A 16,222-nucleotide genomic window follows, 5' to 3' on the forward strand; every position below is an offset into this window, starting at 1 on the left:
CCGTCACATTTGTCCAAACATCTGCCAAACTCTAAAACAAGCTTTTCGGTTTGGGCTTTGGGTTGGAGCTCAAGCCCCGACCCAATTTCAACTAAGCACACCCCACAGTGTAGCATGCCACCAGTCCAACAATGTGCTTCAGAGCCCCATAAGGAGTATGGGCGCTATACATATACAATCACAATTATAATCACCTAGCAAAACAATTCAACATCTGTGACCACCTTGCAGGCCCAGTTCGACAAAGAAGGAAGAAGCTTTATGGGTGTTTGTTCATTCAGAGATTAATCATATGCAGGTTCAAACAGTTTGAAAAAGACACGAGTCACACGGGTCTAACGCTTTTAAAAACACACAGCTGATGAACGTACATTCGCCTCTGGCAACAGCTTCTTAAATACTTCCAAACTAAAAACCTGGGAACCGGCGCGTTCTCATGAATACAGAGGTCACAAGGCGCCTCAGGACGCCTGTGTTCCCTTTGTTATATGCTCACCCCTTACAAGTGAAGTATGCCGATGCATGCACACTAAAAAACAAGCACGGAATAGAAACCTGTGGTGCGCGCGCACCACAGAGGAGCCGACGCGGGAATCGAAACCAGTGGTGCGCGCGCACCAGAGGAGCGGGGGGCAAGGGAGCGCGAAGACACGCCGAGACGAGGTAGGGGATGTGTGTGTGTAAGCGCCGGGGGTTCTGTGTGTATGTGTGTGTGTGGCAGGGGGGAGGAGGTTCTCTATGTGTGTGTATGCGCGGCAGCGGCGGCGGGGTCTCTGTGTGTGCGTGCGTGTATGCTCGGCGGGGGGGGGGGTTCCTGTATGTGTGTGTGTGTGTGTGAGTGTGCGTATGCACGGCGGGGGGTCTGTATGTGTGTTGTGCATGTGTTGTGAAGAGCCTGCCGGAATCGGAGCGCGTGTTCACGCGCGCGACCTGATCCGATTCCGGCAGGCTGCGTGCCCGTGCCAGTCTCTTGTCTCCAAGTCTCGCTACTCCTTGAAAGCTGAAACGATCGCAATAATCTTGCTTTGCGACAGCAGGGGCGAGACCTAAAATAACGGAGGTTACCGCTCTCTCCAGACCTGCACTGGAGAACCGACATAAAGAACCGACTTAAGATCACGGGGGCGGCGTCTAAGTAGATACCGCAACGTCATTCTGGCGATCACAACACCAACGACGAACGCGGAGTTGACTGACGCCAATTACCGACGAGCAAGGGTACTGCTCCCCAAAAAATTCTCCGGAACCAGTCTGACACCTGGGGGTAATTCTAAAGTAAGGAACCTATAACTAATAGTCTCTTTCAGATAAGTAAGTCTTTTAAATTTAAGTTTTAAAAGTATCTCATCATCAGCAAGAGGTCAGAAGACCATTTGTACAACAGATCGTGGTGACGACTTATGCTGAACTGTATACGGATTGCTATCTGTGCATTGCCTCAACGGACGCGGAGCCTAGTTCATATCTTTTATGCAACAACAAACTGTGCATTTCTTTTCTGCACTTAAAAGGCAAGAAATGTCTGGAGTGCAAAGCTGACGTGCTCCATCACACATTCTCCTTACCCCTCCCCCATTCCTGGTTTTTGCAAAAAATGTAATAGAAACTTGAAGAGCCACAAAGGTAAGGTACATGAAGAGCACAAGCACTGATATCAATGGAATATGATGGATTAACTCCCAGAGATGGAGTGATCTTTCTTAACTTGACTCAGCAACAATGCGTAGTACCTCGCACCCGGCTGCAAAAGGAATATGTTACTTACCCTGTAAGCATCTGTTCATGGCATATACTGCTACAGATTCATGTGCGCTGCATACTCTTGCCATCTAGTGTTGGATCCGAAGTTGTGAAAGTAGTTTTTCTTTGAACAAGTCTTTCGAGTCATGAGGTTGAGTAACTCCTCATTTTGGTGATATTGTGCATGTGCATCAACTCTACTGTCAGACTAATTTCCCGAAGGCGGGTGAGAAAGGAGAGTAAAGTATGTGTAAGAAATGCGATGACCATGCTAAACGTAAATATACAATGTAACTAATGGCCACAGGCATTCAGGGAGGGTGCATGTGAATTGAAAGCATTATATACCGCGAATGGAAAAAGTTACTTACCATTGATAATGCATTATCAGGTAGAGACAATATTTAGCTGCAGATTCCTTACCTTTGAGTTTCCCAGGTGTCAGACCGCATCCGGAAACGTTTGCGTGAGCAGTACCCCTGCGCCCCATTGGGTTGCTCTGTTCGGTTCCGCGTAGCGTTGTCAGTGCCAGATGTGATGTTGCGTGTAGGAGAGTAGGATCAGCTTCTTATAGTTACCCTCACTTTTTGCAGCTGTTTCACTGTTCTAGACTTAGTCTGGCTGGGATGCTGCTATCTAGCTGCTTTCTCCTCTAACTTGATTGCATGCACTTTAGGTACACAACACATTGGATGTGGGGGTACCTTTACAAGTCCCTAGTATATGATATACTATGCACCTAGGGCATAGGTACCCCAGAGGCCTCCCAGGGGCTGCAGCATGTATTGTGCCACCCCCGAGAGACCACTCAAACTGACACCACAGGTCTGCTACTGCAATTTGTGTAAGGTGGTGCATGCACCCCTTACTTAGTTATAGGTTCATTATATCTACCTTATATCACTGCACATATAAACCTATCAGTCACCCCTATGGCAGGCCTTGACAATTCTGAAGGTAGGGTGCTAGAGCAGAGGAAGCATGACAATAGGTTTCCTGTCACACAGAGGTGTAACCACCTCCCATACAGGCTTTAGTGTATTGGAGCTGGGTGGGTGCACTCAGAGTGCTACGATGTCTGCCCCTGCACATTTGGTGTCCCTGTGCATAGTCCAGTTCAAACCGGTTGCAGGAGCCATTAGCTCCTGTCTGGCGCGAAACTTGACAAAGGACATGGGTGTAACCACCCCTCTGTTCTGACCCTCCCATAGGTGGGTCCCCATAGTTTGTCCCACCCCTTCCTTGGGTATAAAGTAGAAACCCCTGACTACAAGACTTTAGATTTACCTGGACAAAACTTTGCTACAGAAACCAAGTACTTCGACTATCCACACTACGCTGGATTACTGAAGAATCTCCCTCGGAGTAAAGGAGTTATTCCCCTGCTAAGCAGGCACCTAAACGCATTTGACCGGTTTGCATCTCCGAAGCTCCTGAGGACTCCGAAGATTTCTGCAACACAGGAGGTGGGTTCTCAAGTGTCCCCGAGGTAGACTAGTGCTCTCAGCAAACCTGAGACCTGCATCCCTCGTGGAGACTGTGCAACCCGTACCCCTGGACATTGTGTCCATTTGCAGCAGCATATGCTTTTCGATCCCGGAGGCTGTGCTTTGGGCTACTTGCAGTCCAAACCCCGAGCAGTGTTTCCACTGACAATTAATCGGCCTACACTTCACGAGTGTTCCGTGGGCTGGTACTTTGTGATTCCTGTCGAGGTCCCTTCGCGATCTCTGGTCCGTAGGCCTGTGGGTCCCTGTAAAGGCACCTTTAACTCCCCGTGGCTGCAGAGTCAAGCATCCTATTTTCACACCTGAAGCACCCGACATCGGTGGGCATTTGTCTACAGAGCCCCTGGTCACCCTGAAGTGACCCAGACTCTGTCCCCTCTGCTTTCAGGTTCTTCTCAGCTCCAATCCAGGCTAGGACCTCCCCGGACACTTTTCATCTTCCCGGCAGCAGCACTTCTTTGCATCACGCCATTGAAATCGATGAGCGTTTCCGACACCACTTGACCCCTATGCACCGGCTCTCCTGGGGTAGGTAACACGGGTACCTCGGTACTCACAAGGGTGCTGGCCTTAGAACCTTCTATGTTCCAAAGGGTTTGCTTGAAGTCCTCTCCGAAGTGTCCGTAATCTTTAATTTTCCAACCACGATGTTCCCGTAGAGTTGTAAGGAGCTCGCAACTGTGTTCTCACACTGCACGCGTCCCCCGTGGGTCTCCTGTGTCACTACCTTGGGTGGTTCCTTGGGGTCCCAGCGATTCTACGTCCTCTAGGCACTGTGTCTAGTCAAGTCGTAGTAGTTATACGACTTTATGGTTTGGTCTCCCCCTGGAGCCCACTGTGTATTGTGCTATTTACTGTTGTTCTAGTGATTTAATATTGTGTACTTTGTGCTCTAATCTCAAAGAGATTAGTAGAGTGTTTAGTGTTAAATACATATTTTTATATTAAAACTTGTGTAGTTCTCCTTTCATTTGGTCATTCAGGAGGTTATAGACTGGAAAAACAAGCTGCTTTACATTCCTTCAAGATTTAGCCTGAAGGCTGCTCTCCATAGCTACCTATAGGATAGCTTTCAATAAAAGGTTGTCTTTAACCTAATCATCAATAAAGGTCGTTTGGAATGGTGTAAGGTGCCCACAATAACTAGTGGACAGCATATACCAGGCCAACTACTCACATTGCAGTCACGTATATAGGCGCCACCCAGACTTGTTACTTTTCACGACTTTCAACGCCAGAAGCACAGAGCCATGAAGGGAACTGACTAATGTGTGTACAAACTAGGGCCCTGAAAGGGGAACAACCCTAGCCATATGAATGTGTCTGTCGAGTGGGGAAGCATGGGTGGGTCTGTTCGGAATCTGCAGCTTGATTTGGTCTCTACCAGATAATAGGTTACCGAAAGATATAGAAATATAGATACCCAAGCCACAACATCTAGGTAGTGGGCTGCGGAGACACAGACTATACTAAGAAGTCCAGCAGGACTGAACGGGAGAAGTGCCCATCCTTGCAGACTTGACTTTTCAGGCAGTAGTGCTTAGCAAACGTTTGCAGGTACGCCAAAGTTACTGACAGGCAGATGCCCAGGACTGGAACACCACAAGCTAACACGGTGGTCTCAGCTTTTCCTCCAGTGGAAAGAACCTATAAGCTCTCAGGAGGCAGCTTTTTAGCCAGGGAATAGCAGATCTTGATACAGAGCTACCAAGCACGAAATGGTCAGTTTCTGAGCCACCCAACCTTTTTTGGCTCTTACAAAGCCCTTGAAGAGTTGGTGGTCCACCCAGAACTCTTATGTGAGGTCAAAGTAGAACGACAATGCTTTTTTTGGCTCCAGACGATGGAGTTGTTCCTCCTCTTTAGAAGGATGTGGAGGAGCATAAAAGGAGAGTAGGGTGATAGATTGTCCCAAATGGAATGGGGACACCACTTTAGGTAGGAAAGAGGACCTGGTGAGAAGAACCACCTTGTCAGGGAATACCATCAGATAGGGAGGCTTGTGTGAAAAAGCCTTCAACTCGCTCACCTTCCTAGCAGATGTCACTTCCACTAGAAGGGCTTTCTTGATGGTTAGCAGCTGGAGGGGACAATTGCGAAGAAGGTCAAAGGGAGCAAACATGAGGCAAGTGAGAACCAGGTTCAGATCCCACTGACTGGAGAAGTACGAAGGTGGAAACGTATGTACAAGTCCTTTCAGAAACCCATTTACAATAGGAGACTTAAATAAAGAGGGTTGGTCAGACAGCCACGGGAAAGCGGACAGAGCTGATAGAAAACCCTTGAGCGTGCCCAGAGCCCTGCTGGACAAGGGTAAGAAAAAAAGAGTAGAATATCAGAAAGAGAGGCAGTAAGAGCATCAATAGACTTTTCTGTAAATACTGTACACATTTTTGCCAATGCAGGCATACATCGTTTTGGGTGGAGGAACGGCGGGCTGCAAAGATAACTTCACAAAGTTCAGGAGGAAGGTCAAAAGCCATCAAATGCCACCGCTCAATCTCCACGCAGGGAAGCAGAGAGTTGACAGGTTCGGGTGGAGGACCCTCCCCTGCAGGTGCGACAGAAGATCCTCCAGAAGGGGCAGCCAGATCGGAGGATCGTTGCTCATTTTCAGAAGCTCTGGATATCAGACTCTCCTTGCCCAGTCTGGAGATACAATTATAACGTAGGCCCGGTTGTTCCTGATCTTCCCGAGACTCTGGGTTGAAGTGGTATGGACAGAAAGGTGCAGAGGTGGCTTGAGCTCCACTCACGCAATACTGCTGACATTGCTCTTTCTGTTCAGGGCGAACAGATCTAACCAAGGCTCTCACCACTGCTGGAAGAGACCTTGCGCCACTTCTGAGTGGAGACGCCATTCGTGATCCGCTAGACATCGACGGCTGAGTTTGTCCGCCTTGGTATGCAGAGAACCTGCCAGGTGTTGAACAATCAGGGTTATGCCCTGCTGTCCTAGCCATATCCAGAGACACAGGGCCTCTTGACAAAGGGTCCAAAACTCCACCAGCCTTGCTTGTTACAGTACCACATGGTGCTGGTGTTGTCTGTGAACCCTTGTATCAACTTCCCCTTTCCAAGGGAAGAAAAGCTTTCAATGCTAGTCGGATTGCTCGGCGCTCCAACAGGTTGCTGTGGAGTTCAGAGTCCTTGATATCCATCTCTCCCAGATGACCGCCCGAACCCAGGAGTGATGCCATCTGTCACTACTGTAAGATGTGGTTGGCTAAGGGAGAGGGGTCTTCCTCTGACTCAATCGCGATTTGTAAGCCACCACTGCAGGTCCTTTCCATTCCCTCCGAGATCTGGGCCACCTAGGAGAGATTCCTCTTATGCTACACCCACGGGAACTTCAGGTCACACTGCAGAGTGCACATATGCCATCTGGCATGATTCACCAAAGGGATGCAGAAGGCCATGAGGCCTAGCAGCCTCAGTGTGCCATCTCACCAAAATCCAACAACGGCTGAAACATCGGTATCATGGCCTGAATATCGTGGACTCGCTGCTCAGGAGGATAGGCCCGAAACTGCACTGTGTCCAGGAGAGCTCAGATGAAAGGGAGCATCTGAGAAGGAGTCAGGTGTGACTTTGGCACATTAAAAGTGAACCTCAGTGAATGCAGGACGTCCGCCGTAGTCTGGAGGAGGGAGACGTCTGCCTGGGGCGAGGGCGCCTTCAACAGCTAGTCGTCGAGGTAGGGGGAGACTGAACTCCCCACCCTGAGCAGATGAGCTGCTACCACCATCTCCTTAATGAAAACCCGAGGGGCGCTGGTAAGGCCAAAGAGCAGTACAGTGAACTGAAAGTGGTTATGGCCTACCTTGAATTGCAGGTAATGCCTTTGGGCTGGCAGGATGCGGATATGAAAATAGGCATCCTGCAAGTCCAACACTACCAGCCAGTCTCCTTAGTCTAAGGCAGACAATATGGTATCAGAAAGTAGCAGGAATAACAACCCCTGCCTACTTCTGATATCGGACCCCTTTCTATAGCCACCTTGGCCAAAAGAGCGGTTACTTTCTCTCGGAGCAAGATAAGATCCGTTATTGAAATGGCAGTAAAGGGGGAGGGAAAGATTGAAAAGGGAGGGACTAACCCCCCCCCCCCCCACCGAATGATCAGCAAGACCCATTAGTCCGATGTTATGGACTGCCAGTGGAGGAGATGGTGTTGGATTCTCCCTCCAACCGGGAACCCATTGTCTTGCAGAACCAAACTAGGAAGGCTTTGAGGATGCAGCTGCCGAGAAGTTTGTGGCAGAAGACTTCTGGCTACCATTTCGATGGCATCGGAATGCACCGCGTCCATATCCTCACACAACTTGGGACGCTTGCGCAGGAGGGTGGCTGAGGTATGGCTGGTGCAGTTGAAAGCCCCTTCCATAGCAATGAAAGGCAGACTGGGAGCGAGGTGTCACTGGGAGGCACAAAGACTTGGCCGTAGCCCGCGAGTCCTTGAAGCACTCCAGTGCTGTTTCTGTCTTCTCTCCGAAGGTACGAGTCCCATCGAATGGCCATGTCCAAGAGGTTGTCCTGAACATCCTCCTAATAGCCAGATGTTCTCAGCCAGACGTGGCGCTTGAAGGCCATTGTCGACGAAAGCGCTCTACCCAGCGAGTCAGTGATATCTAGATCATACCTAATGGTGAACCTAGCAGCATCTCTTCCAACGTTCACAGCTTGGAAGAGGATGGCCTTGGCCTCATCTGGGACCCATGGCAGTGCTTGTGCAACCGTTTCCCAGAGGGTATGGGAGTAACAGCCCAAAAGGCATGTGGTGTTCACCAACTGCAATGCTAGGCTGGTGGAAGAAGACATCATCTTCCCAAGGGTATCCAGACACTTGGATACCCTGTCCGGGGGATCGTCACGGAACGTGACACAGGAAGTAGAGGCTTGGACTACCAAGCTCTCATGCATAGGGTGTTGGCAGTGGGCCCCTGTGCTAGGCTTCAACAAAGTTCCTAGAAGGACATCAGTCAGTGCTTCATTAAAGGGCAAAAGAGGTTCTGATGAGGAAGCCCCAGGCTGAAGCACTTCAGTCAAGAGGTTAGACTTAACCGCCACCAGTTCAAGGTCAAGGACCTCCGCTGCCCTCTTCACCACCACAGCTTAACATGCTCCCTCTTTCGTAGCCACGGTAGGTGGAAAGAGCAAACCAGAGCCTGGAGAGGTGCACAGTCCACTGACCTCTGCTAGTGCCTCATACCATTTCAAATTCTCACCAGGGGTGTATAGCTGGTGCTCTAAAGGGTCCAGAGAGCCCCCCCCACTTGTCCCCCGTGCTTGTCTGCTCATTAAAAGGCTCAGGCAACGACCTAGGACCACCCAGGCCGGTCGGTGGCAGAATCAGCATGGGGCTGGCATCACCAGTGTACTTATGAGACGCGGGGACCATCGACGGCAGGACCGGGGCCGAAGAAGGTAGCTTTGGCATGACGGATGCAGATCTGGAATCAGATTCATGAGACCTCACCAGAGCCATTGGAGCAGAACCGAATGGGGCCTCCTCTGACCCCGCGGGGCCCGAAAGTGCTCCGGAGTGGTCAGCCTGCTCAAATACACGGCGCATGGGCTCATAAAACTCCTTTCTTTGAGCGGGGTCGCTTTGCCTCCCCTAAAGTTGGGGAGGCGCGGAGTCAGACCTGGCAATGGCTTCGCCAAAACATGCCTGGGACATTGATGTTCCCCACTCGTCTCACCAGCCGACAGATGAAGTGAAGTCAAAGTCCATCTAGACTTCGTCTTTTTGTGCTTCTTTCCCGAGTGACCAGAGGACCTCGAGTACAACGAAGATTTGGTGCTCCTGGAGCAGTCCCATGACCTTCTTTGCCTCAATTGGGACCAAGACCTACTAGGAGTCTCGCTAGATGTCGTTGATTGCTGGGCTGCTAGCAGCTTTAGGAACTGCTCCCTCAAAGCCTTCGGAGCCAATGCCTGCCAATCTGAGCACGACTTTGGGTCGGAATCTCACTCAACACCATAAGCACACATGGTGCATTTCGGTGACAGACATGGTGTGGTGATAGGTGCCTAACGGCTTAAAACCTACCTATCTAGATGAAATTCTCAACATAAAAGAAAAATCTTTGACAAAATGACGAAAAAATAGTCTGTCAAAAAGAGACAGAGGAGTAGCTCACTCCGGCTCAGTGCTTACTGGCGCGGAAAGAAAAGAATCGATGTCCGTGCGCCTGGGTGGTACTTGTATAGGTGACTGCATTGTCACATCCAACGCTAACAATGCTGACAACACCGCGCAAAGCCAAACTGAGCCAGCGTGCAGGGGTACTGCTCACACAAAAGTTTCCCGATCAAGTCCGACGCCTGGGAAATTCAAAGGTAAGAAATCTGCAGCTAGAAGTCGCTATCAGAAAGATGCTTATAGGGTAAGTAACATATTCCATTCAATGGCATGTTTGGCTGTAGATACACATGCTCTGCATAGTCTGTAAAGTAGTCCCTCCTTAGAAGCGGTAGCTAGTTTGTGAAATTTGCAGTAGTCTGAATAAGGGTACTAGCACAGTCTGTCCTACACTGGCTTGTTGGCGTGTTATAATATCCACACAGTAGAGCTTGGTGGAGGTGTGTAGCATGCACCATGTAGCTGCCTTACAAATGTCAACTGTGGGGATGTTTTCAAGAAAACCATAGTTGCTCCCTTTTTGCGAGTGGAGTGTGCTTTGGGAGAAACAGGTAAAGGTATTTTTGGTCTTAAGGTAGCAAGACTGAATATATTTGACTATCCATCTGGCTATGCCTGATTTGGATATGGAATTGCCTTCATGAGGTGGAGAAAAGGCAACAAAGAGTTGTTTTGTTTTTCTGAAAGTTTTAGCTCTATGTAGAACATGAGGACCCTTTTGACAAATATGGTATGAAGAGCTCTTTCCACAAAAGAATTTGGTTGAGGGGAAAAAAACTCTGAGCTCAATTGTTTGATTTACGGTTAGTGCAAAGAACCACTTTGTCTTTAATGTATTTAGAAAAAAGGATCTTCTGAGGTAAAGCTTGGAGCTCACTAACACGCATGTGTGAGGTAATGGCAACTAAGAATGCCACGCTGCACAAAAGAAATTGAAGGGGGCTTGAGTGTGGGCGTGAGAAGTATGGGCACAAATAGGGGACCCATAAGTCTAATTAGAACAATGTAAAGGTTCCAGGAGGGAGCTGAAGGAACCCATGGTGGAATAACTCGTTTGAGTCCTTCCATTAATGTTTTGAAGACTGCAATTTTGAAAAGTAAGAAATGCTGTCTATTTTGGAGATATGCAGCCATTGCAGTGAGGTGTAATCGTATGGAAGTTTGGACTAAATTTGCTTTCTATTAGTGAAGCAGGTAGCACAGAATGTCTAGCACTGTGGCTTCCATAGGATTAATTTGTTTGGATTGACAGTAGCAAACAAAGCACTTCCATTTTACTGCATAACAGGCTCCAGTGGTGGGTCCATATGCCTCTGAGAATGTCCATACATTCTGGAGGTAAGTCAAGGTACGAACCTCTATAACCTAAGGAACCAAATTACTAGATTGAGAGTTTTCAGGTCTGGGTGTCTGATTTGTCCTTGATTTTGAGTGAGCAGGTCTGGCCAGTAGGGGGGCTTCTAGCGTGGAACTACATAGAGGTCCAGAAGTGTTGACAACCAAGGTTTATGAGCCGATGTGGGAGTTATCTAGATCACTGTAAGAGAAGTTTGACTGAGCTTCTGAACCAGGAAGGGAAGACGTGGGAGGCGGAAAAGCATTGGCAAACATCCCTCACCAACTCATCCATAGTGCGTTGCCCTTGGATAGTGTGTGGGTGGATACCTGGAGCTGAAGTTTGGGCATTTGGGGTTTTCTGCTCTGGTGAAAAGGTCAATGTAAGGGAACCCCCACTTTTGGAAGGAGGACTTATGGGTGGAGGTCCCATTCATGGACTTGTTGCTGCATCCTGCTGAGCAGGTCTGCAAAGTCGCTGTCTTTGCCCAGAAGGTATACCACCAACAGGGGTATTTTGTGGAAGTTTCTGAGAGTTAAAGATATATACTAAGCTACTGCATAAGTTAAATTACTATTCCTTTTGTAGTAGTGAGTGATACTGTTTCTATTATATGTAATCTGAGTGGCACTGTGACTGTACCATTGTGGGAGTGGATGTCTGAGCGGCTGTATGGGGGAATAAGTGAGTCTGTGAGTAACTGTATGGGTGAGTGACTGTATGGGAGGGTGAGTGTGTGAGAAAGTGCCCTCTTTCTGCATGGTTGACCCCACTTTTTGCTGAATGGATGATGTGATTTGACTGAGTGTGCCCTGGGCTCCTGCCAATCAGGTATCCAGGGCCTATGTTCTTTCCCTAAAACTGCATTGAAGCCTAAAACCAATAGGCATCTCTGGCCACAGGTAAGCCCCTGTTAAATGGTACCCTAGGTACCCAGGGCACTGTGACCAGAGAAGGCCTCTAAGGGCTGCAGCACTTATTGTGCCACCCTTAGAGGTCCTGTGCCCGGACACGCTGCCTTTGCAGGCTGAGTGTCTTGGTGCAGAAAAAAGCCGAGTCGACATGGAACACATCCCTGTGTGCCATGCCCACAAACACACTGACCTGGCATAGATCAGTCACCCATCTAGCTGGGTGCACTATACCAGTGGTGAGAGTACAGGTGCATCAGCCTGTACCCTTATAGTGTCTAAACCAATTCTTAGACATTGTAAGTGCAGTGCTACCATTAAGAGTATATGGTGCTGGGAGTTTGTCATTACGAACTCCACCGTACCCTAATGGCTACACTGATTTGTATCAAACTGTTTGGTATCAAACCTCTCAGCACATTAAACCTACACTGATGCCAGAGTGGGATTTTTATATATATGTTTTTATGAATAGAAGAAAAACAAGAGGAAATAGTACACATATCGGGTATCATACAAAAGAGTACATTACAACGGTGAGTAGGCGATTAAACCAATGTGGTAAAATCAATGCACGGGGTACGAGACGTCAACATTAGCAGGTATGTGAAAGAAGAAAAACAGTACGATCAACAACCCCGTTGAGCTGATGTCTTCAAGGCCTGTCCACCCACGAATCAGGATAATTAAGACCAGAGTAGACACCCAGATATGTGAAAAAGATCGACTCAGGATAAGCAACCCACCCCTCGTATAAAAAGGGAAAGGAAAGAAAAAGGTCATAGAACTAAACAAAGACAAAAAAAACCCCCCAAAAAAAAACCCATTCCCCCCACCCTGCACCCCTGCAATGGCTACGGCCTGACCCCACTAGCAGCGTGCCTGTCGCTCAACAACTAAGACCTAAAAGAAGGAAAAGAGTGGAGGAGGAGATTTCATACAGGCTCCCGGTCTCCCCTACCCCCCGCCAGAAGCAAACCACCCCTAAATATAGTCAAAACATTGTAAAAGCAGCAATTACAAGCCAAACAACCGGGGAAGTTTATAAAAACCGCCCGACTCCGATCTTTCATGCAAGCTCTCTTGGCTCGAACCACCATCTCGACAGGAGAATCAAAACATTTGAGAAAGTCAAAACCAGTACTGTAGAATCGAATCCAAAGTTTTAATACTCGAACTCCACGCCAGAGTGGGATTTAATTAAAAATGCACTCAGAGGTCATCTTAGAGATGCCCCCTGAAAAACGACCTACCACTAATGTCCAGGCTGAGAGGCTGCTGCTTCAGGGGCCTGAACAATGCCAAAAGGGGTAATTTCCTACACAGACAGAGAGAAAAAAAAGATTATTGTACCTACCCTCCAAGCTCTCCTGGGCATCGGAGGAGAGACTACCATTTTGTAGCTGGTCATGGAGAAACTGGATGATGGAATATGCCAGGCGCTTCTTGTCCTCCATGGCTTCGGTCTGACATGAGACGAGAAACAAACGCATCAGCAGCAAGAAAACTACAATTCAGTGTTACTTTAAATCCAAATATGAGTCAGCATCTAACATTCTTCACAATTTAGAAGAAGCAAAAAATTAAGCAAATCAAAAAAAAATGTATGCATCCAACAACTGTTCTCCACCCAAACTTGGAGTTCTCCCTTCCAGTCTGGGAACCCCTGCAGCCTCAATGTATTCCATGCACTGGATGTATAGGACTCTGCTGCTTCCAAGCACCATGTAAGGGGAAGATACACAAGGCATGTAAAGGTTACTTTGGTTTGGTCAGCAGACAGAAGCAGCTACCTGAAGTTCAGATCACATGCCTCTCAGCCGCGATTGTAACTATAGGCCTTCTTTAGATCAGCTATGGGCACCTGTTGACCCAGCATCAACAGCAGGCCCATCAATCTTTCAGGATTCCACCCCCTCTTGTATGTAATAACCCCAGGACACTTGATATCTGCAGCTGGGTCAGAACTCTCTCTTCACTCACAGTAGAGCCACAACCTCCTCCCCATTTGCCACAAATCCTGATTAACTGTCGAATGTTATTCCTTGTTTTGTGTCAGTGAACGAGAGGCAAGTGATCCAAGATGTCCCTGAGCCATTCTTATTCACAGAGGCAGAAGCCTCCGCTTTGGTATCACAGACTGTCGGCAGGCTGCAATTCAGTGCTCTATGTATGCTCTATTCAACTGTTTCCTAATCTGTGGTCCGGGGACCCCTCGCGGCCTGCGAAGCCTTCTCAAGAGGGCTGTGACTACTTAGAAAATTAAATAAATTTAACAGATTAATAAAGTGTATATCAATAAAGAAGCTAAATGTACGACTGAAAGTTTTAAAATGTACTGTAAATGTGAAGGAATTCGAAATTGGAGACTTAAAATTAAATTAGTATCCTACTTTGATTGGTGAGAGCACAACAAGTGCATCAAACAGGATACAGTATGGACCATGCATGGACTCAACTGAATTTAGAAAAGCTCCAACCTTCAGATTAAAATGAAACATTTAGCTTTTTTTTTTTACATTTATGTGCGTTTGCAAATTGAAATTAAATGTGTCATCATTTGTGTATTTGTCAATGGTTCTGCATTTTTTGTATATTGTTTTGCAGTTAAAATCATTGACAATGCTTAGGCTGCGGCCCTTAGCTAGCAGTCATGACTCAGCAGGGGGCCCCAGGATTTTAATAATGATTAATTGGGGGTCCCCAGAAGTCAAAAGGTTAATAACTTCAGCTCTACCGAATACCCAGCGAGACTAGACCCAAGAAAAAGATGTAATTTCCCAAGCACAGTAGAACTGCAGCATCCCGAGCAATTCAAAACCGTTTTCCCCAGAGCGACATTTCACCCAACCACAAATCCCAGGAACACTTTTTGAATCGACTGGTGCTTGCATTCACGGCTGACTTTGATAAGTCACAGAAAGCAATCATGGAGAACTAGGTCTACCATGGTTTCCTCCATCTTTATTCTTGGTTTTTAAAAAACAGCCATCTTAGAGTATAACAGACCCTAGAAAGGCTATGTTGTCCTCTCTAGTTAGGAGGCAAGAAAAGAAGTTCCCAGATTCCTTAGGAAGGGGAAACCCAACACACCATTTGTTGGAGCTCAGTGTGTGGTGATATACCAGGCTTGCACATAGTAGCATCTCAGCCCGCCACATGCACCAGAACCTAGACCACATTAATGACCAGTCAAACAGCATCTACACTTCGTTACGCCTAAAACCAGTTGCACAAACACCACACAGCCTCCATTACACATCTGTAGCCAGTGGCACGTGTACAGTGGACAGACAAGTCACTTGCACCATCTAGAACCTACACCGCAGAGCGGGGGTTACATCGTCTGCCATATCACAACCATACCCAGTGGCACAATTGCCATGCCTACCCTTTGTGGTGCCTAAACCAATGCCCCTTGTATCTTCACAGTGCAAACACGCATGACAGCCTAGACCCAGTGGTAGCTGCGCCATCGATCACTCAAAACACGCTCCTTTACAGAGGCACCTGACTCGGGGAAAGATGCCCAGTCGCCAACATTCAAGGCACCTTTACCAATTGCAAGTGGCACACCACCATCAAGTGGTACCTGCAGCAACTCTCAGCCACAACACACTAGCACACACTATGGTACGGTAAAGTACAGGTAGTTTATCGGACATGGCCTTCTCAGGGGGATTTCCCCAAAACCTTTTTGCTTTTTGTCCTCCTGGTTTTTGCCAACTCTCTTTTCATGACTATACGGCTCAGGCACACTCCCACTGTAATACAGGTGGAAAGGGCACACGCCTATTCTACATATGCCAGAACAGGGTACTTACTTGATTGGGTTAGGTGTTGTAACTGTGAGTGCCCAGTGAAAGGCTAAACCACATACCCAGGGACGACACAGGCTGATGGGTGCGGGAGCGGGGACGCAGCACTGATTGTGCCATCCCCCAGAAGAGCCTATCAAAAATGCCTCATGCTCAGGTTGGCTTGGCTCACTCCTTGGCCAACCATGAGGGGGCTGCTCCCTACCACAATGGGGTATGTGAGATGCAGGGAAGGTACACCTGCATGTGCACTACCCAGGTAGGGACGAAACCCCATGTGGGTTTTCCCTACCTAGGATGCGGCACACCCTATGGGGGACACCTCCAGGGTGTGGCTGATGCCCTTAGTATAGCCACAGGTCCTAGGGCACTTTCTCACTGTCAAGGAAGTGTAAAAGTGCAAGCGCCCTTCCTACTAAGAGGGTTCTGAACCTACAACAGGTCTACCAGTGCAGACCGCTGTTGGTGTGCACTCACAACTAGGGTGGTGGTAACCTGGTGCCCGGCCTGCCAGTGCAAGCCAGTGTGCGCACTGGCACATGTGGTGTTGCAGAACTTGGGTCCAGCCTGTCAACGCAGGCTGAGGGGGCGCAATTGCACCAATGGTGTACCTGATTAGGAGGCCCGCCTGCCAATGTAGGCCGGGGTGTGCACCTGCACTGATGGTGTTGCTAGATGAGCGTCCAGCCTGCTGTTGCAGGCTGATGTGTGCATTTGCACTGCTGGTGTTCCAAACGGATGTGCGACCCGCCACTGCTGGCT

At 48.4% G+C, this 16,222-nt stretch overlaps 1 protein-coding gene across 1 annotated transcript in view; it reads right to left on the reverse strand.

Moving 5' to 3' along the window:
• The window catches only part of SGTA (small glutamine rich tetratricopeptide repeat co-chaperone alpha), a 119,749-nt gene that overhangs the window by 79,932 nt on the left and 23,595 nt on the right, over positions 1-16,222 (reverse strand). Inside the window, exon 2 of the mRNA XM_078670724.1 lies at positions 13,000-13,108. Coding sequence (XP_078526850.1) covers positions 13,000-13,099 — 100 coding nt within the window. The 5' untranslated portion in view covers positions 13,100-13,108. The remainder of the gene's footprint in view (positions 1-12,999; positions 13,109-16,222) is intronic.

The sequence above is a fragment of the Lissotriton helveticus genome, chromosome 12 (genome assembly GCF_964261635.1).
Source record: "Lissotriton helveticus chromosome 12, aLisHel1.1, whole genome shotgun sequence".
In the NCBI taxonomy this organism is placed as follows: Eukaryota; Metazoa; Chordata; class Amphibia; order Caudata; family Salamandridae; genus Lissotriton; species Lissotriton helveticus.